The sequence below is a fragment of the Carassius auratus genome, unplaced genomic scaffold (assembly GCF_003368295.1).
Source record: "Carassius auratus strain Wakin unplaced genomic scaffold, ASM336829v1 scaf_tig00216849, whole genome shotgun sequence".
In the NCBI taxonomy this organism is placed as follows: Eukaryota; Metazoa; Chordata; class Actinopteri; order Cypriniformes; family Cyprinidae; genus Carassius; species Carassius auratus.
In genome coordinates, this window is record NW_020528766.1 from 7,364 (window position 1) to 31,187 (window position 23,824).

Genomic DNA, 23,824 nt, shown 5'->3' on the forward strand with positions numbered 1-23,824 from the left:
TTACAGTACATTGTTTCGAAATGCGTGTTCTCTGTAGTGTGTCTCTGTGATTATTTATGGGACACAGTTGGGTGCCAGGAGTGAGAGCTTTTTGTGTCTATGCAGGTGTTTAATGCTGCTGGCAGGAAATGTTTTTTTTTTGTAGCAGCAAGACACAGCAGCTTGTGACATACCCATATGGTGTGTATTATCCATGTTAAAATTCATATACAAGCGCACATCCACATGCCATGTAATGCAGTTGAAGTATCTATCAAGTAATATCAGGCTTGCCAAGTCTGTGGTTTTCCGGTGGAATTGGGCTACTTTAACACGGTTACCGTGGGTTGTTTTTATGTCCACGGGTTGAATCTGCTGAATGAATGATTGAATAATTCAGTGGTTCATTTATAAAGAATGAATGAGCACAGTCTAATTTTGAGCTACAGGCAAAAGAAGTGGAAAACTTTCATTTAGCCATCTAGCAATCCAATGCTCCCAATAGTAATTAAACATATAAAATGTTGTTTTTTTTTATTTGTACGTTTTCTGAGAGGAGTACCTTTTTGAGTTATTCATCTGCATGAATGATTCAATGACTCACATTGACACTTGACACTTGTTTCATTCATGGAACAAATTGTGTATTTAAAAAATATATTTATAAAATAATAATAATAATATAATAATAATAATATAAACTAATAATTTAAACTAATCGGTTTAATAAATGATTCAGCAACTCACTCAAGCCACTTATCACCACTTACCTGTGTGTAGATGTAATCAATGACAAATGTTGGTAATATTCTATTTCTTTCTCATTTTTCATATGGCATAAAACATAATTTGCATTTAATAAATATAATGTATAGAATAATTTTGGGTTTCATTTAATAGTATTATTATTGGGTTGATTAGGGGTGATTTTGTTTAGAAATATCATTTCTTCATGCAGGTAAAGGTTGATGTTAAATGACTTTACTCAGAAGCAGCTGTCCAACAGGAGTCTGTAACATGCCACAGAGGCCTCTAATGGACTTGAATTCAAATGTTGCTCAGATCAGATGTGCCGTGCCCCTCTTTCTTGCTATTTGACTCATTTGCTGCTCAATTTAATTTGATTTCCCTGTATCCTTGTCCATCTAGCATCCCTTTCTCAGAATGCTTAGAAACGCAGGGATTGCCGGAGGATGTGATGAAGTTCAGAAAGAGCGAGATGGAGGCTCATTAGGCTGATCCTCAGGTTAAGAGCTTTGCTCGCTTTGCTGTAGGCACCCAGTATTAGACAGACCTCGCATGTTCAGGGCTCAGAGAATGTGAATTCTCCCATTAAAAGCCCATCTGTGGGAATGGGGTTCCTAAATGCTCTGAAACGGCACACTCGGGTAGAGAGCTTCAGCGAGAGTGACCTGTGCTCAAACCAGCCTAATTTAATATAATGATCTCTTATCTGCCCTCTTTCTCCATGTCTGTTTCGTCTCTTGTTCTCTTAGACTCTTTCTTTATCTTTGTCTGTTATCACTCTCTCTCTCTTATTACTTCTGCTTTTCACCTTTGAATTTTCCTCGTTTTCTTCTTTTCATATATATATATATATTTTTTTTCGTTTTAACTGAATTGCTTGTTGTTACCATTTATTGCTTTTTTTTGTTTGTTTGTTTGTTTGTTTGTTTTTTCTTACTCTGGGCACTTTTAGCCCTGTGTGCTTTTACAAAACAAGCTCTTTTATGTGTGTGTGTGTGTGTGTGTGCGTGTGTGTCTGCGTATATATATATATATATATATATATATATATATATATATATATATATTTTTTTTTTTTTTTTCATAAATACAGAAATTGTACACAAAAGTATAGAAATATACTGTTTTATTCTGTTTTGCTCATCATTTTATTATTATTATTATTATTATTATTATTAATGATCACTATCATTATTGTTGTTATTGTATGATTTGTTTTCATATTTCTTAAACCAAAAATAACTATTTTACATTTTGGCAAATTGGTGGCTTATTCTTGTTTCTTATTCATATATTTTTAAATGATCTGCATAATATCAGCCCTTACACCCCACTGATTGTTATGTTTTTCCTACGTATTTTTCTTATAATCTTATGTTTTCCTATGATGCGCACTGCATGAATTCATATTAAACTGCCATCTTGTAAAACAGATACATTTTTTCATGATATTAAGCTGAAATAAATGACAAAAGGGTTTATTTTTTATTTTATTTTTTGTGACTAGTTTTAATGTGACAGCCAAATTACAAAAAAATCTGTCACTATAAGTTAAAATCTGTCACTGTTCACTCCCCCTCCTGTTCAACTTTTAAAAACCATGTGGATTTTTTTTTCATACAGCAACAGATGTCAAGTTTCAAAAGCAATTTAAAGCCAGAAATGTCATCTGAAGCCATCTGATAGCTGTGCAAGTGCTTTCTAACTAATTGTGACCTTATCTGTGTGTCTGTCTGCAGACAGCACTGCCAGCATCATCGCCAGACGGCGGCGGTTCCACAGACTGACCCAGGAACTGTACGAGCTCCCGGTGGTGGTGTGGGATGACGGGGAACCTGTCCTGAGCAGCACCAGTACCCTGACGCTCAGGGTGTGTTCCTGCCAGAGAGGCACCAGACTGAAGATCTGCCAGGGTGAAGCGTTCCTCTCCTCCGCAGGGCTCAGCACGGGCGGCTCTCATTGCCATTCTGCTCTGTGTGCTGATTTTACTGGGTGAGTTCAACCTGGACATGATGCCTGAGTATTTTGCTAGTGCCTGTGAGATATATATATATTATATATATATATATATATATATATATATATATATATATATATATATATAAATAACCTCAAACACATCATCATTCAGATTATGAGAGCAACATAATCGATAATTGTGAACAGCTGCCAAAAGAAACCTTCAGGAACTAAATATAAATAATGTTGTTATATGGCATTCATAAAGCTTTTAACTTATTTAACATACTATCTGAGTAAAACTGAATATTAAGAATGAATAATCTAATTCATTGTTTTATGGAGGATTATGGATGTTAAATGATAATATTATTGCTTAATTTAAATGAATGACTCGTAAGCCATAAAAAAAACGTAAATAGGTGCATATTAAAAATAGTCAATATTTAGTAAAAAAATATTACACAATATACGATTCCGGTAATTGAAAAAACATTATTATTATTATTATTATTATTATTATTATTATTATTTATTTTTTTTTATTTTTTTTTTTTTTTTTCTTTATTCTGTATTGTATTTTATTTTCATTATTTACAATTTGTATTTGAATTTATCTTAAATATTTCTTTACTATATTTTCTTTTTTTTTTCATTTAATAGAATTGAATAATGTTAAATAATATTAAATTATAAATAAGTACAAATGAAAACAGCAAATAGTTTTTATAGTATCATGTACATATATATTTTAATGTAGTAGATTTGAACAATAAAGAAAATAAGATTTTGTTTTTTTTAAGGCTGAACGATTAATTGCATTTGCGATAATATCGCGATATGAGAAAATGCGATTTTCTAATCGCAACGTGCGCGATTTGAGGTGGGCACGTGACGTGAGCGAAAGAGCGGAGAACTCGGCTGCAACAACTTTTCATCCTGTCAGTTCATCTTTAACCTGTAGCGCAATGGCCTCTGCGTCGACGGAACAGTCAGTAACTGACACAGCTGCGACTTTAATCTCAAAGAGGAACAGCACGTCGGTGGTGTGGAACTATTTTGGTTTCAAAAAAGAAGATGCTGCACAGCTTCAGGTGTTATGCAGAGCATGCCGTGCTCCCGTTGCGACTTCACGGGTAATGCTGTGTTCACACCAAACGCGAATAGAGCGTCAAATTCGCGTCTACCGCGTCTAGTTTGCCGCTTGACCATTTTGAGATCATTCGCTTCATTCGCGCGAGTAATTCGCTTCATTCGCGCGTGGAATTAACTTCACAGCAGACGCGAATTCGCGTCATGGGGGGGCTTCTGCCAGCTGAGTTCACGCAGCATTTTCAACCGCCATTTTTATTCGGATAATTTTCAAAATATTACTGTTACTGTGTCATGAAATATAGTTTTAAAAGTATTTCAGGCGAGAATGTAGTTGTTTTAAACTCAGATATGCGGTTTATTTATAATGACAGCGTCTGTTTAAAAAAATGTGTTTCGCCGATCTCGGAGATGAGCTCCACATGATCAGCAGGAGCTCCGTCATCATGTATCCGCCGAGAGCAGCCTCGGCTCGGCTAGACCTTCTGACATTTGCCGCTGACTCTGATGTCTCTTTAGTGGTTCAAGATAAAATATAATTCATTTGGGGTAAAATGAAACGTTTCTTATCAATTGGCCTTTATTCAATTTATCTATTAATATGTTTTTTTATATACATATATGTCCTTTTTATTCCTGTCTCTATAGAAATATGAACTTTTGTCATATAGCTCCGGTTGACTGCTCACTGACAACATCAGTCGTTCCTCCTTGTTGAATGAGTGGAGAAGGGTATTCCTGCACAACCGGAGGCTGCAGGAACATTCTGTTGAATGAGTGACTCCTAGCAGGCTCCTGATTGGTTAACGCGGCGCGAATTGACGCCAAAGTTGAAATTTTTCAACTCGGGCGGCAGACGCGAATTCGCGTCAAACGCTAAATGCACAAAAAGCACCTTTGCGCTTAACGCGCGTTTCGCGCGAAACGCCCTATTATCAGCACGGTGACCAAGCCTGGATTCGTGGCATTGACATATACGCTTGATAAACGGAACAATATACCCTCCCGTACATACTTCAGTCAGACTGCCATACCGGAGCTGTACAAAAAGTGTAAAGAGAAAGTCGCCGCGGAGGTTAAAACGGTGGAGTTTTTTGCTAGCACTACAGATATGTGGTCAAGCCGCACAGCTGAGCCTTACCAGAGTACCTGTACCTGCCACAAGCGCTCCCTCAGAGCGTCTTTTTAGCACAGGAGGGAATATTGTGACTTGCACTCGCTCATCCTTGAAGCCAGCAAAAGTCAATATTCTGGTTTTCTTAGCAAAAAAACCTGTGAGCCACTGAGAACAAAACTGTTGGATCATTATAGCTGGCAGTGCCATACTCGTACTGAACTTTAGTCTGTGTGGTGTGTTATTGTTGTGTACTTGATAAGTGAGGTTGATCTATTCCAAATTATAATATTCAAATAGTTTTTGTCTAATTTAAAGTGCATTTCTCCATTTTTTTATTTATAACTTTATTTATTTTGATTTTACTAAATATTTTCAAAGCAAATGCTGTTGCAGTTGTGTGAAATCTTACTGACTTTGGAGCAGTAAGATAATTATTATTTTTAATAATTTTTTCTTCAGACTGTAAATTTTGCACACAGTGTTTACAAAGTGCGCATACCTTTGTTTAAATTATTGAAATGCACAGTGGCAAAGCCATAGATGTTCCTGTAACGAGCAGTTCAATAAAAATGTCATTTATTTCAAGTCATACATGTTTTAATTTAATTATAACAAATAGGCCCAGCCTATGGGAAAGAACATTTCACACAAAATGCATCTAATATTGTGTTGGTCATATTTAAATAATTCATTACGTTTTGTTGGGGAAAAAAGAGGATAAAAAAATCTTTACAAAACAAATCGCATATTAAATCGCAATCGCAATATTGGGGAAAAAAATCGCAATTAGATTATTTTCCCAAATCGTTCAGCCTTAGTTTTTTTTCTAAAATGCATATTTAGGTAAATCAGATTAGTTTTCTTCTTTGACTGTTTGCCATTTATCACCTTTCCAGTTTTAGTATTCACAGTGGGACTCTGGCATTCATTGTGATAATTCCAGTTGATCCAGCCGTGTTTAGCTCTTGACTTTTCATCTTTCACCTTGTAAACCTGTGGATCAAAAGTAAGGGGTGTGCTTAAAGGATTTCACGGGTCTCACAACAGCAGGTTAAAGGTCGTGACTGCATCAAAATGTCCTGAACAGAACACTGAAGAATGTTTTAGAATCCACAGCAGTGCAGATAGTGGTGAGCGGGATGACAGCATGCAAACGAGCGCCATGATGACGATATGATAATATAGTTATAACCCAGTGAATGAAAGTGTTCAGATTCTACAGTAGTAGAATCTCTACCAGTCACACATTTCTATTGTTTCACTCATAGTATACACATTTTATAAAAATGTTTAATCTTTTCTTTTACTCTTTATTATTCATTTCTATTGCATGAAATATTATTATGTGATACATTTTATTAAACATTGTGTACTCTTGAAATTGATTTACTCTTTTTTACACTTAAAAATGTTTGAAAATCTTAATTTAAGCAATCACACTATCATATATGTATATATATATATATATACGATTTTTTAGTAAATAGTATTAAATGTTGTTTAATGTAATTAAACATAATGCAATATAAAATAAAAGTCCAAATGATTGATAGAAAGACTGAAGAAAGGGAAGAAGAACTGAAGGTAACAGAAATGAAGTATACTTTACTGAAAGGTCCATCGTAAATGTAGAATGGAGTATAAAACAGTGAATGTGTGGAAATTTGCAAACAGAAACAAGTAGAGATGGAGAGTGAGCTGCTGATAGGTGTGTATTGACGTGCAAGTTGAAGAAAGTGAGCAGCATATGTAATAGTCTTGCTAACATGCACCTCTCCTCCTCTCATGGGCTGCTCTCATCCCTTTCGTCCCTCTCTCCGGCCCAGGATGGATGGGTTAGGTCTCACCTTGTGGCTGTGATGCTCTCTTTCGTTGAAAAACGAGAGATTTTCAGCACTCACACTAGCAGCTGTCGGGGCTAAATATAGTCCTGAACCTCACGCTACATGTTGAGCTCGCCCCATTCGGCACATCCTGCTCAAACACACCTCTGTTTGCTCCCGCTAAAATCTACTTGTTGAAAAAATCTCCCGCCTACCACTCTGCAAATCTGCTTCGTAGATTCACTGGCTTTAGCAGAGCTGATTACATCGAGATATTTGTTTGTTAGCAAACACTGAACAGAATGTGTTACTTTTGGTGTTTGTGTAACAGCACAGTTGTGTGGTTGCTGTGCAATATTCATACAACAGACTGCAATATGTTTCATTGTCTTCATTGTCACTGTCTAATTTAGAGAACATTCAGAGCTGGAGTCAAGACTACACTTATGATATTTATATATATTTATATATATATATACACATCCAGCTCTGAATGTTATCTAAATTTGGTAATACATATTTGACAAAACATGAATGATTTTTAGACTTTCACATGACATTATACTATATGTTTAAAATTACACTGTATGTATTAGAACACACATTAAAATACATATGCATTCAATGAAATGTGTGTGCATATTCTGTATATACTGAAGATATACAGTGCAGTGAAAAGGCTTTTGCCCCCTTATGTTTTTTTATTTTATTTTTTAGCATATTTGTCTATCTAAAAGCTGCAGTAGATAACTTTTGTGTAAATATATTTTTTACATATTTGTTAAACCTGTCATTATGTCCTGACAGTAGAATATGAGACAGATAATCTGTGAAATAAATCAAGCTCCTCTGGTTCCTCACAGTGCTCCTATTACCATTTGCAGAAATGCATCACTCCCGGTAAGAAACAACCAATCAGTTGCTGCGGTCCGTAACTTTGTTTGTGTTCAAAATGTAGAAAAATGTATATAATAAGCGAGTACACCATGAATCCATTTTCCAAACCGTGTTTTTGGCTTGTCCTGAATCACTAGGGTGCACCTATAATAAGTGTTTATATTCAGACTATTTTAGATTGCTTCGGGGATACCGCGGTGGAGTAACCCAGTACCTTTGTGATTCTTCATAGACATAAACCGGCTACGATGTTCTTCCGCAAGACGCAAGCAGTTCTGTTTATTAACCGCTAGAGCGTCAAAAGTTCCCTACCGCAGCTTTAAAGGATTTAGATCATCAAACAAATTGTAATATTACACACAGATAACCTTAGTAAATACAAAATGCAGTTTTGAAATAATGATTTCATTTATTAAGGGAAAACAGCTGTCCAAACCTGCCTGTCACTACGTGAAATGTAATTGCCTCCTAAATCTAATAACTGGTTGTGTGACCCTTTGCAGCAACAACTGCAATCAAGCTTTTGCGATAGCCTGCGTGTGTCCAGTGAAATTTAACCCAGCTTTCTAAAATAATGTGGTTAATCACAGTTCTTTCATGATTTAACAGGAGGGGGCAATTAATTTTTCATTTAGGGCCAGGTAGGTTTGGACCGCTTTTTTCCCTTAATAAGTGAAATCATCATTTAAAAAAAAAAAACGGATTTTGTATTTACTCGCATTATCTTTGTGTAATATTAAAATTAGTTTGATGATCTGAATCTTTTAAATGTGACTAATATGCGGGAAAAAAAAAACAGGAAGGGGGCATGTGTGTGTGTGTGTGCACGTTTGTTTTACCTACAAATTTAATTTACACAAGTATCTAGCATCTAGTAACATTATTCATATATATTTCACATATGTACAACATTTATTAATGGGGTCATGAAAAAGTGCTTTCATAAAGCTTTAGTCACGTCAGCTAATAGTGTATCAGTGAAGTGAAAGCTCGTCTAGACTAATGTGTGATATCGACTTGCTGTTCATTTATGGTGGCTCTTTCCATTCTAATGGGATATGAGAGAATCATCATTCACTCGCACTGATCTCTGGCCCCTGATGTGTTTGCTTGTTCATGCATTGATGATGCTTCACACCTGCTGTTCCCTCATCCTGATAATGTTCCTTGCGTCTCCTACTCTGTGACACATTCACCGTAGTGCCTTAACGTTCCTGGAGGAAATATTCAGTGTTAATAACATTGATAAATTATTTTCATTATTTATTATTTCAGTTTTCCAGTACTTGACATGAATATGTTTTGTCACCTTTATTTATAGAGTGCTTTATATAGAGGTTGTACCTTCAACCTCTTAGCAAAAATTTCCACAGCTCCTGGTGATATTTAAAAAGCATAAAGCAAGTATCTTCCATTCCTGTTTATTTTTACAATATCAGGGTTCATTTATCATCTGTTTAGAGGGCTATGCATTCAATGCGTGAACATCTGATGTTGCCCATGTGCTACACAAAAATATTAAATATTGTACTGTTTATAATTTTTTTATAATACTAAATTATATTTATGGAATACTTATGGTCCATTTATGACCTCCTATCCATTTCTTGAGCATATACCTGGAAAATAAAATGTTCTAGCTAAAACTGTTGTAAATTCTGAATGCTTTAGTTAACAGTCCTGAGTTTATTTTCCTTTTCAAAAGACACTTGATTATTGGTGAAACTTTCACCCAACACTATTGATTATATATATATATATATATATATATATATATATATATATATATATATATATATATATATATATATATATATATATATATATATATATTTATATATATATATATATATATATATATATATATATATATATATATATATATATATATATAATATGAATCTAAAAACAAAGCTGTGTTCCGAATTTGAGGTGGACATCACAAAAAATTTCGAAATGTTTTAACTGAAGGAATTTTGCTTACCAATAATTTCCAATGTTGTCATATTTGAAAACAGAGCCAGAGGGTTAATTTTTGATCCTATTTGTTGTTCTGTTTTTTCAACAGTGTGTGTTTATACAATGAAAAGCGTCATGTTTATCAATATTAATCAATTATGCCATGTTATTTTATATAACCAGCAGAATTTTGTTGTTGTTGTTGTTCTTTGCAGCCATTGTGATTCTATTCATTACGTTGCGCCGAAGCAAAAAGGAGCCGCTGATCATCTCGGAGGAGGACATTCGTGAGAACGTGGTGACGTACGACGACGAAGGAGGCGGAGAGGAGGACACAGAGGCCTTCGACATCATCGCCCTTCGGAACCCAGCCGCCGCCGAGGAACTCAAGTTCCGCCGGGACGTCCGGCCCGAGTGCATTCGGCCGTGGTCTTCACGGAGACTGGCCCGCGGCCGTCTCAGCCCCTCATCCCTGGATATCGATGAGGAAATGGAGGTTGGAGAGTTTATCAAACAGAGGGTGGCCGAGGCAGATCAGGATACTAGCGTACCACCCTATGATTCTTTACAGACCTATGCCTACGAGGGTCAGGGGTCACCAGCAGGCTCCATCAGCTCGCTTGGGTCAGCTGGAGCACGTTCCGACCTGGACTACAACTCTCTGGATGACTGGTGTCCAAAATTTGAGAAAATAGCAGAACTTTATGGAGAGGAAGTTGAAACAGCATCCGAATCCACTGAAAAGGCAGAGTCGGAGAAGCAGACATAAGTATTTGTCAATGTCAAAGAAAAGTATGAACAAAAAAAAGACAAAAACAACAACAAAGAAATTTCTCTTTTTCAACATCCGCCGTCATGGTTTCATCAGTACAATGAGATGCTCTTGGACTGCTGCGCTGCCGTAACTCTTCAGCTGTAAAGTCAGACTGACTGCCTTTTTTCTCTTGTTTCTTTTGGATGTTCGGAGCTCTGAATCCCAACAAGACAAGAATGATTTTGAAAAGAAAATCTAATTAAAAAACAAAAATAAAATAAATACTAATGAAAATAAGGAAGCTATTTTAACTGGTGTATATTTTTTATTGCTCAATAAAATCCTGGATTCCTGACACATGAATATATGTGAAGTTATCCTCCACTGTGGTTGTTTTAATTTATTTATTTATATAATATATACAGGTATATAACTTTTCAACTATTGAATGCAGTAACGTGTTACGTTTTCACTCTTTATAAAAAAGTCAGCCAAGTGCCTAATTTTCTTTATATAAGTTACTGAGTCAATTAGCTTTACGCTACATTTCCCACTGGAATAAAAGAGTAGACTGACTTATTGAATGTTACTTCAGGCTTCTCTACTCCAACGCATCATTCAATTTTAATGTGAAAATCATACTGAAAATCATCTAAACCCTTGTTGGCCCAGATTTGCCTCGAAGCATTTAATTTATTGCGAATAAACATTTTCATAATTGCTCACTATACAGTGTATAGAGTACAGGCTCTTTTCCAAAATCTAGTGAGCTCTCCCTCACCCTCTACAGCCTACATAGACAGCTGCTTTCCCTCATATGTGACTGACTACTAATCTAAGATAAAAATGTTTTACTTTCAGTATAAAAATACATATTGAGCATTTAGAAATTGATTATTCTATTTATAACAGTTTTTAGTATTCAGTGATATGCTGTAATAATTTTCTCGTCTCATCCACCATCTTGGATTCCCTTCACATGCAGTATAACAAGCATAATTAAGCTCCCTTCCTTTCAGAACAGCCTTTTTTTTCATGAGAATGTCTTGATGCCTTAAAATGCTGCCTTACGAAGGCAACTCACTTGGTTTTTGACCAGAGCAATGAGTTTCATTATATAAAGTCTGTACTTCTGTCTCTGATTATAGAGCTCTGTTTATTTTTTATAGGTGTCTTTTGGGACTCCTGTTGGGCACTTAAGATGATACACACTCTCTTTCCCTCTTTCTCTCTCTTCCCATATTCCCCAGGTTCCTGGTTTAAAGTGACTACATGAATGATGTGAGAAGGTTATGAATATTTCAGCATTTCTGATTGTGTGTGTGAGAGGGAGTGTGTATGTGTGTTGTGCTTTTAAATTGTGGTGGCTATTTTTTTTTTTTCAGGTCGTATATATTTGAATTATTTTAAATTGTTTGTTTAAAAATACATTAAATGTTGTGAATTATTATCATAATTTAAATTTAACATAACTGTTTTTATTTAAATATATTTAAAATTATTCCTGTGATGCAAAGCTGAATTTTCAGCATCATATGATCATAAATCAATGTAATATGATGATTTGCTTAAGAAACATTTATTATTATAATGTTGAAAACATTGCATTTTTTAATGATTCTTTAATGGATAAAAAAAAAAAACACTTTAAATATAAATTGTATTACATAAATGACTTTAATGTCACTTTTGATCAATTTAAAGTATTTTTGCTGAATAAAAGTATAAATTTCTTTAAAAAAAATCCCATTGGCATCAAATATTTGAATGTACACTACTAGTTAAACAGGTTGAGTCCTGTAAGCATTTAAGCATGACCCTTTAGATTATAAGCATTTTAAATGAAAAACAAATTCAGTCAAGTGGGTTCAAGTTTTTGACTGCTAGTGTTCTAACTCATAGTAAATACAAATAATAGTGTGCACAAACTTCACTTCAAATACAAGTGTTATAGTTGCTGCACAACATTTTGGCAGTGAAGTATATAAAGCAGTGCTGTTTATCTTTACATAGGGAATTTAGTGAGTGAAAATGAATCAGGTGTATGTGTACAGTGTGTTTGTTTCTGTGCAGTGATCCTGACAGGCTGTATGTTCTGCTTGGGTAAAGCTGCTGAGCGTTACACTTTCCACTTTCTGTACCCTGTTCTTTCTCTTTATCATTTTCCGGTAAGAAACCTAGATATATTTTTTTGGTAATCACCTCTGAGATTTCTTGTTAACACGACCGAATGAAAGTTTGTATTGCTGAATTTGGTTTTGACTTCAACAGCTGTTACTATTAGTATACAACAGTTGCCAGAACTCAAGTGAATTCAAGCTGCTCTACAGCAGGAACTTCTGCAGTCAGCAAAATGGTAATTTAAAAAAAAGAAAAAAAAGAAAATGAGGCTCTCTTTTAGCTAGCGAGTCTGAATCTAGAAATCAATCACTTTACTTTCTTAAAGAAAACAAGGCGTTTTGTGTTGAACAGTGGCTGGGGTTCAAAAACTACTGAACTGCCTACCTAGACAGCATTTTTGGACATTTATTTAACCTGTTAACCTGCACCCCGACGCACGCGTCCTCAATACTCCTCAACTCGAATGTATCAATGTTTACGAATAGATTAAATGAAACGGGACACATTTAATCTTGACAAACTATATATCACTATGAAGATCTAAGCCTCAAGCATCGACGACAGATCGCTGTTTTTCAATGGAAAGCTCGTAAAGACTGTATTTGCTACATTTGTGTAAGCAGTACACATCAAAACATGAAGAATAAAAACGCAATACATACCAGATTCGTCGTAATAATGAGTCAAATCTGGTTGATAAAAAGTAAAGCTCAAAGGGTCTTCTTTCCAAAGACAAAAAAAATGATGTGTGTACCACACTGAAGTAAAATATATATGAAAAGTTACAGCATTTAGATTATTCATTTTATGATTGTTTTTCTTTTGTTTGTTTTTTGCTAACTGTTCCTTTCAGCAATGATTATATTGAAAGTAGTACTTTCTAGCTTTGTTGTCTTTTTTTTTCAGCATTCTGTTGAATGTCACGAAAGACGCTGTTTGTGCATTTGGTATTCTGGAGGCATGCGCTCTGCCCTCAGCGCTGCATTCAAGACATCGGGAGTCATGCTGTGCCGGCGTGAAAATTGGGATTAGATCTGTTGGCCTTAAAAGGGCGAGCTTTCTGAAGCACATTGCCGGTACCTTTCAACAGAAATGTTACCTTTTAAGTTTTATTTCTGTTTCAAACTCGAGAAAGGGAGGAAGTTATTAAAGTCATTTTTGTAGGAACTCGCACATAAACATTAAACAAGTACACTGGGAGAAAAGGTTAGGGATTGGGGATGTTACGTGTCGGCCATGGTAAGTGAGATATCAAATCATCGGGGTGTCTGCTCTGTCCAAAGGGCGCTGCAGCCAGCATAGAGAGGAAGAATAGTTCAAAATTTATCTTCATGGGAACTGGATAAGGATGTTCACACACAACTTGAGTAATATGTGAATAAACATTGGATAAAAAGTCCACTCTTTAGTCTCTTATTTTTCTTCCACCAAGTAATAATCCATATTCAATAGCTTAAGAAAGTACCAGCACACACCTCTCTTCCACAAGCTGCATGATTTCTAACAATTGTGCTAATAGCATGAGCAGTTTGGAAGTTATCTACTTGCCAATGTGTAATATTTAAGGTTAGCCTATTTCTAGGTTTCCAAGTGTGAGTAATAAAAATAGTGATGTTAGCTTTATCAGGCTCCACTAATGTGCTCCGAACACTCTGTGTTAAACTTCAGAGAAAAGTTACCTTAAGAATCATGTCAAAGAATCCCGAAACCTGTTTGAACACTTCATATCCATATTTTTCTCTGAAGAACTCTAAGTTTGTTCCAAACTCTCGTGGCACAAGGGGATTTTACAGTTTATTATCACATTTGTGAATATTACAGGCGCAGATCCTCAGGGATGTAGAGACGAAAGAGGAAATATATTTGAAGAGTGGGCAGGCGCGGATGTATTATTTAACACTCGCTAAATAATGTATTGTGTTTGAAGTACTTCTTTTAACAGAGTGATTTGTTGGGGGGAAATGACGCTTTTCTTAAAGGAAGCAATTTACAAAGCCATAATGCCCTAGTAAAGCACTGCGTCTGTATTTGTGTTTGCTGAGTATTTGCATAATGCCAATAGACTGTCTGCTCCAATAAACGGTGATGCACACACACTTCCAGAGGTCACACATCACCAGAGAGCAATGTAACTCATTTTGTTTCATACGCAGCGTGATAAACAAGCGCATCAGATGGCTTACATTTCTGAACGCTGTCCAGTGGTTTGCATATTTAAACCTCCGAGAATGAATGCAGTCCCTAGTTTCTTCAGCAGCCATGAATATTTTATTGAGACGTGTACATTCCCCACCGCATTATTTGTTCAAAGGGCCAGGATTATAATTTGAATAATTCAGCGTGGAAAAATATCTCAAAACGAATGCCCAGAGCCAATGACATTTCTATGCAAAGGACATATTTGATTAATGGAGCCTGTGAATAGTCAGATGCATTAGTGCCAATAGAGGCGCTGATCAAAAGGCTTAATAATGGAATTGCAAACTACAAACTGCATGGCCTGTTACAAGGTAGGTGGGTTCCCATTTTCTGCCATTTGTCCTGTTTGCGCACATGACAACAAATATGGTAGCATTTCAATAATGTAAGATACAATACTGTACAAAAATTGTATCCATAAGTTCCCTAGCATTGTAAGAACGATTTCTGAAAGATTATGTGACACTGAAGACTGGAGTAATGATGCTGAAAATTCAGCTATGCATGACTGAAATGAAACACATTTTAAAATATATTCAATAAAAAAACAATATTTAAAACTGTAACGATATTTGCAGTTTTACTGTATTTTTTAATAAAATAAATACAGTCTTGGTGAGGAAAAGGAGACTTTTTTTAAAAAAACTATAAAGCAAATACATGTCTGTCCAATGGTTAATTGCGTCCAAAATAAAAGTTTTTGTTTACATAATATATGATTGTGTACTGCTTATATTTATTATGTATGTATAAATTCAAACACTCACATGTATATATTTAAGAAAAGTATGCAATGTTTATAATATATATATATATATATATATATATATATATATATATATATATATATATATATATATATATATATATATATATAGAATATAATAATATAAATATATAAATGTATATACATGTAAATATTTTCTATATATATATATATATATATATATATATATATATATATATATATATATATATATATATATATATATAGGCAGTGGTGGACAGTAACGGAGTAGCTTTACTTCGTTACTGTACTTAAGTACATTTTTCAAGTATCTGTACTTTACTGGAGTAGTTTTATTTTGAGTAACTTTTACTTTTACTTCACTACATTTCAAAGCATAAGATCGTACTTTTTACTTCACTACATTTCATAAAATATATCGTTACTCCCTATAATATATCACGTGCTTCGACACGCAGAAGCGGTCTGGTTAATCATGAACGAACTGAGTCTTTTCAAAATAAACTTTTAAATCGGATCGCGAATCGCACCAAACGATTCGTTTACGAATTAGAATGATCCGATTGCAGCTGTTCTGGAGTCGACCACTCACTGATTCAAATGAACCGTTTAGTGCGAGTCTCCAGAAGTAAGAACCGGGAGATCTTGTGAGAGCGCGTGCGTCTGATGTTGCTAAAAGTAAGTTATTAATGACGAAATTTAGGATTAATTATTGTAATTGAAAATCATATTTAAGTCAAAATTGTCCGTTGTTTGGAGACTAAATCCGCTGTAAAGAGTGATCTGTTTAAGCCCACTGAAATGCTCCAGTGCAGAAGATGCAGACACATCAATCAGCGTCTCTGTTTTAGGTTAAAAAAAAAAGAAATTAAACTAACACAGATTAAATAAAATAATTGTGCATGTTCAAATTCCCCGCTGCCATAATGTCCTATGTGACGTCTGTTTTTATATTGTTTATCAACGGCAACGTTATATTGTTTGGATTAAATAGACAAGTAGACAGACATGAATGTTTATTCATAACCGTACTGAAAATAAGTAAATATTGTTAGCTGATGCTAACTGTCTAGCTAACAAGCTTGATAGTGCTAACTTGAGGTAATTTTTATAAATAATATCCAAATATTTTTATTCAACAACCTATATATATATATATATATATATATATATATATATATATATATATATATATATATATATATATATACACACACACACACACACATAAATATAGATTACATCTAGGTACAAAAGAAAGGATGCGATGTTTAGAACATGGTAACTACAGTAATTATCAAAGAGGGGAAGAGATGCAACCCGTTTGGCCAGGGGTGTTTTTACACCACAGACAAGATTTGAGAAGGAAAAAATCATTATGAAAATATAATTATATTTTCCTTAAAATGTTCTTCTTAACTTCAGGCCTTATTATCATGTCATAACTGTGATGTTCTGTAAAACAACAAACTTTAAAATACTTTGTTCTTACTGGTGAAAATCAGATGGTCATCTCTGTTTTCTCTCGGGTAAATCACAGTGTAAGCTTCACAGTTAACATCACTCTCATCAGTGTAGTCCATATCAACAACAAAAATATATCTTGACTCCATATAGTGGTTATTTGGGAAAAAATCCTAGATATTTTGAAAAAAAATTTTTTTTTTTTTTTTAACATCTCATTTTGTATTCCACAGAAGAAATAGTCACACTAGTTTAGAAAAGACATTAGGGTGAGTAAATGATGACCGATTTTTCTTTTTTGGATGATCTATCTTTTTAAAACCCATTCATGTAAAATCCATTGCACTTCTGACAGCTACTATAAGCTCTTTTATGAGGAAAAGGACTTCATGTCATGTGATTTGAGAACAGCCAGACGCACAGAAGAGCTTAAATCAAATTCCACAATGTCATAAGCCGTTCGATGTGGATTTCCTTACGACGAGAGCACATCACAAGTGTCGGATTGCTCCGTATCTGATTGGACACTGAAACTCTTCCTGAGAGGCATCTGGGATCCAATCCTACAGTTTGTATATGACTTTGAGTCGAATCACTTTTCAACATGAAACAAATCATTAGAGACGGATCCAGAAAGACACACAAGCACTTCAAAATGTCACTGTCCTCATTTTGTCACTTCCTTCTCTTCTTCTTCCCCCCTCGCAGGGCCCTTCATCATCTTTCTCTTTAAATGGCAGACTGAGATGGATCGAACGGCTGGCGACAGAGTCCCCAAAGGGGCATTTATTCTGCTGATGGCAGGTACTTTAGCATTTTTTCCTCTTGTTTGGTTGCTATCTTTATTCTGGCTCATTCCACAGATTGCATTATTGATTCTTTGATCAAACTAGCCCCACTTGATGGTCGGAAGTGGAAAACATTAGGAGCTTTGGGAAAACCATCCAAAATCATGTATCTTCTGAATTATTTGTTTATTCTTTATATCTCCTCTTGCCTTTGAAGTGCCAACCAAAATGTAAGATTCTCCACCAGTCTAAACAAATCACTCCACAGGTGTCACACCAAGAAAACAGTGTGTAAAGTTTTGATTCAGGACCCTGGGTTTATCTTGGACATCAAGTGGCACCCCAAAATTATTTCATTTATTACTTTATAGTAATGCATGTAGGCTTTAAAATCATAATAAGCTTTAAAATCATTTACCAACATAACAGTGCTAAATGCTTATTGTATTTTCTGCAAAGGCTTAAATATAGTATACATGCCTGATTAATTTTTAAGTAATGCAATCACTTAAAATGTTTTTCTACACATGCAATGAAGTAGATTAACATGAAAAAAAAATCATATGCTTTACTGATTAAGGCTGTTATTGTAAAATTATAGTTATGATTAAAATAGTATTTACTTATACTCTTGAATTTATTTCAATATTGCACTGAAAAAAAAATATATATATTTTTTATATTATAATAAGTTTCCTATAAACCTCAAAGTAAATACCAATTTCTAGAATCTCGCTGCATGTTAGGAATCAAAATATAATTTCTCTCCAAACTGCATTTCTGCAGTAAATACATCATTTCTCCTTGTTGTCTCGTTTCCTGCGGGACAGTAAGTGGAACATATCATTTAGCGAAGGATATGAAAGTCGATTTGTCCTACATTTTATTTCGAAGAACAAAAATCCCTGAGTTAATCCTGTCTATGGTTGACAGACGGAAGACCTGCAGGCGGCAATCACACGCACTTCCATACTTACACATTAGTGTGCTCTAACCATGCTCACGTAATTCATGTTCCTCAGAAAGTGAAATACTTCCTGAGAAGGAAGTATTCAAAGTCAATTCCGGCGACGGATCCTGGCCTACTTGCAAAGATGCCTACCAGGAGCTGAAAAATACAGTAAAGAGAGAGTGAGAAGCTAAATGGTTTATTTGAAGAAAAAAAGTGACGAGAACTTGGACTTGATGTAATAGGATTTCTGTTGATTTGTTGTCCAAGGCTCTGAAGGTTGTATTACATTCAGACCTCCTTCTGTGGTTACGTTTTACTTTGTAGCTGGATTCAAATTACATGATCAGACAATATCTGAAGGTTTTTGGGGGGGTTCACTCACAGCACCTCTGTCTGCAACGGGAATATAGAGATAATAAAGAGCCTCCCGGCTACATTTTATTTCTTGATTTTGGGGAAGGCTTCTTATTAAGCTGCATGTGAAACATGGCTTGAGCCTTCATTATGGGCTTTTACCAGTGAAATATTGATGTGCTCGGTAACGTAGTATTGATAAATTCTTCTCATCTAATGGTGGAGATTACAGTATACTGACCTGAGAGTAATTTTATCTGATAATATTTGAGTTATAATGTAATGTGTGTTTCCTGTCATCTATTTAGATCAGATAAAGCGATGCCAAGTTTGTAAATGAATAACTCTTTTGATATAACAGGTCTAAAATGGTTTGTGGTGGCAAAAAGAAGACAGAAAACTGGATGAGTTGGATATTTACCTACAATCAGATGTCATGATTGTGATGAAACAAATCATAACACAACCTGTGGTGTCTTAGACAACAAATCACCAGAAGTCATATTACATCAAGTCAAATAAAATTTTTTTTGACATTTTTAGGGATGTGAACCATGAGTTTTTCCATGTGCTGTAACCAGAGGCAGTTTTACCTGTGAAAGACTGTTGTGCACCAGTGTAGTACTGCTGCTAAATTCTTGTCTGATGATGGAAATTACTGTATACTGACCTGAGAATAATTTACTCTTAGATAATAATTTTAGCTTAGAATCAGAATGAGCAATGCCAAATTCACGAACTAATCTCTCAAACGTGTTCTCTAAAATGTTTGTGATTCAGTTTGATTCATTTGGACAGTTCACTCACTCACTGAATCATGTGCAGCGGTTTCTCAAACCATAATGGGATACTTTATAAGACAGAAATTAAAAAGAGTGCTGGGTGAGGTGTTATATATCCAACAAGACAATGTATGGTGGGAAACAAACTTGCAAATTTATTCTAGAAGCTCTTTATTGCTGATAAATGACTCAAGGCAATTATAGCCTTGTAAATACAAGTCTAGAAAAAACGTTTTTTAGTAAAAGTTTTTTAACAATAGCTATTGGACAACTCTCATTACTGAGTGTTATAATGTAAATATTGAATTCAACACTTTACAAAGCTCAGCTATCATTTTCGTCATTTAAACTAGAACCGCTGTCTTTTGTTCCTCCATTTTGCTGAAACTTAGACACTTAATTATTATTATTTTTTTTTATTACCCTACTGCAACACAGTCAGTATAGAGCATGACACACAAGGAAAGCAAATGAAGCTGACAGACAGACTGTGACAAACTCGTAAAGTGGCTCATACAGTACATGTTTGCACCTGAACCAAAGGTCTACAGCAGTTTTCAAGGAGGAAAAATGAACTGAAAGACATTAAGTTAAAAGGAGAATTATTCTTTAGACCAATTATGCATGACCAATGGACGACTTGCAATGACTTGCATATTTTACTTATCTTAGAAACTAAATTGCTCTGTATAAGAGCACTTGCTAAATGCCTTACTGTAACTGTGTAAATGTAAAATTAAACTGGAATAGTAAAAACGCTCAGCACACCTAAATGCAAAGTTACTCATGAAGGCATATTATTTTTAGCATCAAAGTGATTGATCAGGTGCCTCAGGTATATTTTTGAGCATTTTGTTCCTGAATCATCAATTAAGTATCCTAAACATAAACTTTGGGAACCATTTATATGCATTTACATGGGCAAACATTTACCAAGCTAATGGCATGAGGTTGATTTATCACCAATAGAATATGTGTAAAGTGTTCAGGGGAAGTAAAAAATTATTTTTCTTTTTTTCAGTTAGTGAACTGGTGAAATTTTTAAGTGGTACTTAAATTGCGTGTTTCAGCTTTAAGACAATACACAGCCTTTAATGTAGGTATGTTGTGAAGCAGGAAAATGTTTATAATGTTCTGACATTGTTAATCCATTTTGAAGTCTTTGTTTGAGACCGTTTAGGCTAAGAGAGAAGAGCTTTCAAACAAGTGGACACTGCAACTGATCTACAGTATCAATGGCATATGAAGTCGTTTGTAGTATGCACCTGGTTACATGCTGGACGGCTCTAGAAACACTGCAGCATCTATAAAGAGATTTCAGCTTCTGAAGTGATTTGTGTCGCAGTGCCGAACCCTACGGCTTATAGTATTATATACAGTGAATGTTTTGAATTATAAATGTGTCAAGAGCTGCCACCTCAAATACGTGTCTGGTAATTCTGGTTATTAGAAATCTACATTACCATTCCAAACCTACTGATGTATGAGGGAATATAGATTTTATGGCCAAAGGCAAAGAGGGAGATGTACGTTTGTGTGGTTCTTAATAAGCTGGAAACGTATTCATTGAAAAGTGAGACTGGTTTCTTCTGTAGCCGATGGCGCTGGATGAGTGGATGTGTCCAGCTGAGATCGTCCCTCCAGCTGCACATTTTAGAAAATTACATTATTACCATCATAATGAGACAAAGAGCAAATGAGTCGCCACCTTCAGCGCTCACTCATTTTGTCAGGCTTTTTGTGTAATTATGTGTGTGAGAAAAAGAGAGAGAAAGTGAAAATTGAAGTGTCTCAAAAAAAGTTTTATTTTTTATGAAGTTTTTGAAGAAAACATTTAGGGGTGACTCCGAATAGTCGACGAATCGATGCTTTGATTCGTGGAGCCTGATTCGACTACCAATCTAACAGTCAAATATTTGCGGGATGTTATTGATTATGCCATTTTGACTATATGGGGGAGCTCAAATGTCTGATTTCACATAGAACTACCAACTACCATGAGCAGGTCAAACTATATTGCAGAATATTAATACTATGACTGGGAGTGTTATATACATGCTATTATAATGAGATTACCATTATAATAAAACGCTATTAATTTTTTGAGTTTGCATTCAGAGCCCCGCAGATATGTCCATGTGCCTTCGGGCCCTTTTTGCAAATAGACTATAAATCTTAATATCAACGTTATGTTATATAAATAACAAACCGTATTCTATATGAAATTAGTTGAATCCCACTGATTAAAAACTTGCTATCAAATGCGTCACTCTACTGGTCATCTTCAGCGCGCGCAGCTCCAAACAGAAATCTTTCCATAATATTGCTTTCTCCAGTAATAAAAGTCATCTTCTCTGAATCAGGAGAGAAATATGCACCATCAAGCACAATTTATAAGTCAAAACAATTCTAAACAAATATTGCCCTTTTTCCTCATTCTGATGGCACCCATTCACTGCAGAGCATCTACTGGTGAGGAAGTGATGTAGTCCTATTATTCTCCAGATCTGTCTTGTAGATAAGTTTGTTTCTTCATCATTTATGAGTTATGCATTTCTGCATCAAATCTGACCTAAAACAATTTTTTTGAGTTGGAACCCACCAGTTGAGATTGAAGACCACAATTTATGTACATTACAAAGAAGCATACTTCATATTTCTCATGGGTGAGGCTATTTTGACACATCAAAACACATAATAGTTAAGCATTTGCAATGTTATTCTGCAGTCTTATCAAAAAGGTGAACGTAATTAAATGTATTTTCAGAGGGACAGACACAGCGTGACTGCTGATGAACCTGACAGGTGAGCACTTCAATCAAAGCACCTACTACATGCAAAATTGTGTTACTTGGGTCACAAAAGAGGTTTTAATTTATTTTCTGCCTCAAAGTCCACCAACATTAAGTGATAATAACTTGGGTTTGGGTTGTGTTTGTGCACCCAGTGGGGTTGTGAACTCATCTGAGCTGACTTAAACTTATTTTCTTTTTTATGAATGTCCACATCAATTTCTGAATTCTGAAATCGAGGTAGCAAACCAAACCAAGAATCAAAAGTAGCCTGTAATTAAAATCATTATGGATTATTGAATGATATTTTGGCCAGAAGTAACAGTTTAAAGTTAAAAGGGATTGATTTGTTGCTTACCCCAATAATGTGATATTTAGCCCCTGCGATGCTAATTTTTTTCCAGGAAAACCTCACCAAAAAAAAAGAAAGAAAAAAAATGCATTTTGGAATGCATTTTTACTGAGGGTCCCCACTCGAAACGGGTTTTGTTGTGTAAACCTGACAACCCTGATTGACATCTAGTTAATGATGGGCTGGAGTTGGATTATTGTGATGTTTTTATCAGCTGTTTGGACTCTCATTCTGACGGCACCCATTCACTGAAGGGGATCCATTGGGAAGCAAGTGATGTAATGCTCAATTTCTCCAAAAATTATGATCTTATTTGGCTTGAGGGAGGGTTAATAAGTGTTCAGCCAATTTTCGTTTTTGGGTGAACTATTCCCTAGTTATACAGATATGACAATAATAATAATAAAAATTTCCAAATATATATTTATTCAATGACTAGCTTTTTTCTAGCTCTTTCGTATAGCGATTTAACGTGTAATGATATTCCACATGTTCGCCGTCTGTTTGCAGCTTCAGCATATGTGTAGTTGCTTAAATGCATGAATAAACAAACCCCCTCCTAATAAATTTTAAAAGCAGATGAATACACAAGCAGCATGCCTGTCCACGCCACACTGGAGGTTTAACCGAGCGTGTGTCTCACATTACCCCACTGGTCCAGACATCAGTGAGGGTCACCTGTACACCGCTGTTATTTATATGGCAGGACAAGGGTTCAGCCCAGCTATTAACACTGCAGCGTGAGCTACCGATGTCCGGCACAGGCCAAGGAATATTTAGCTGATGCCACAGACTGTATTTATGGAACACAAGAGGGGAAGAAGTAGATATCTGTTACACATTTAGAGATGCACTTGGACATAAAGCACACACACATGCACAGTCAGTCACGGACAATAGACCAGGACACACTGACCCATACTATCTATTCTCATTGATGAACCA

At 35.2% G+C, this 23,824-nt stretch overlaps 1 protein-coding gene across 1 annotated transcript; it reads left to right on the forward strand.

Annotated features, from left to right (window-relative positions):
* Positions 1-2,465: 2,465 nt before the first annotated feature.
* LOC113099052 (cadherin-18-like) lies at positions 2,466-10,574 on the forward strand (the record flags this gene model as incomplete). The annotated part of the gene is made up of 3 exons (XM_026264114.1): positions 2,466-2,596; positions 2,664-2,718; positions 9,789-10,574. Coding segments are annotated over 3 exons (740 nt in total), but the record flags the coding sequence as incomplete, so codon positions are not given.
* Between the last annotated feature and the right edge of the window lie 13,250 nt (positions 10,575-23,824).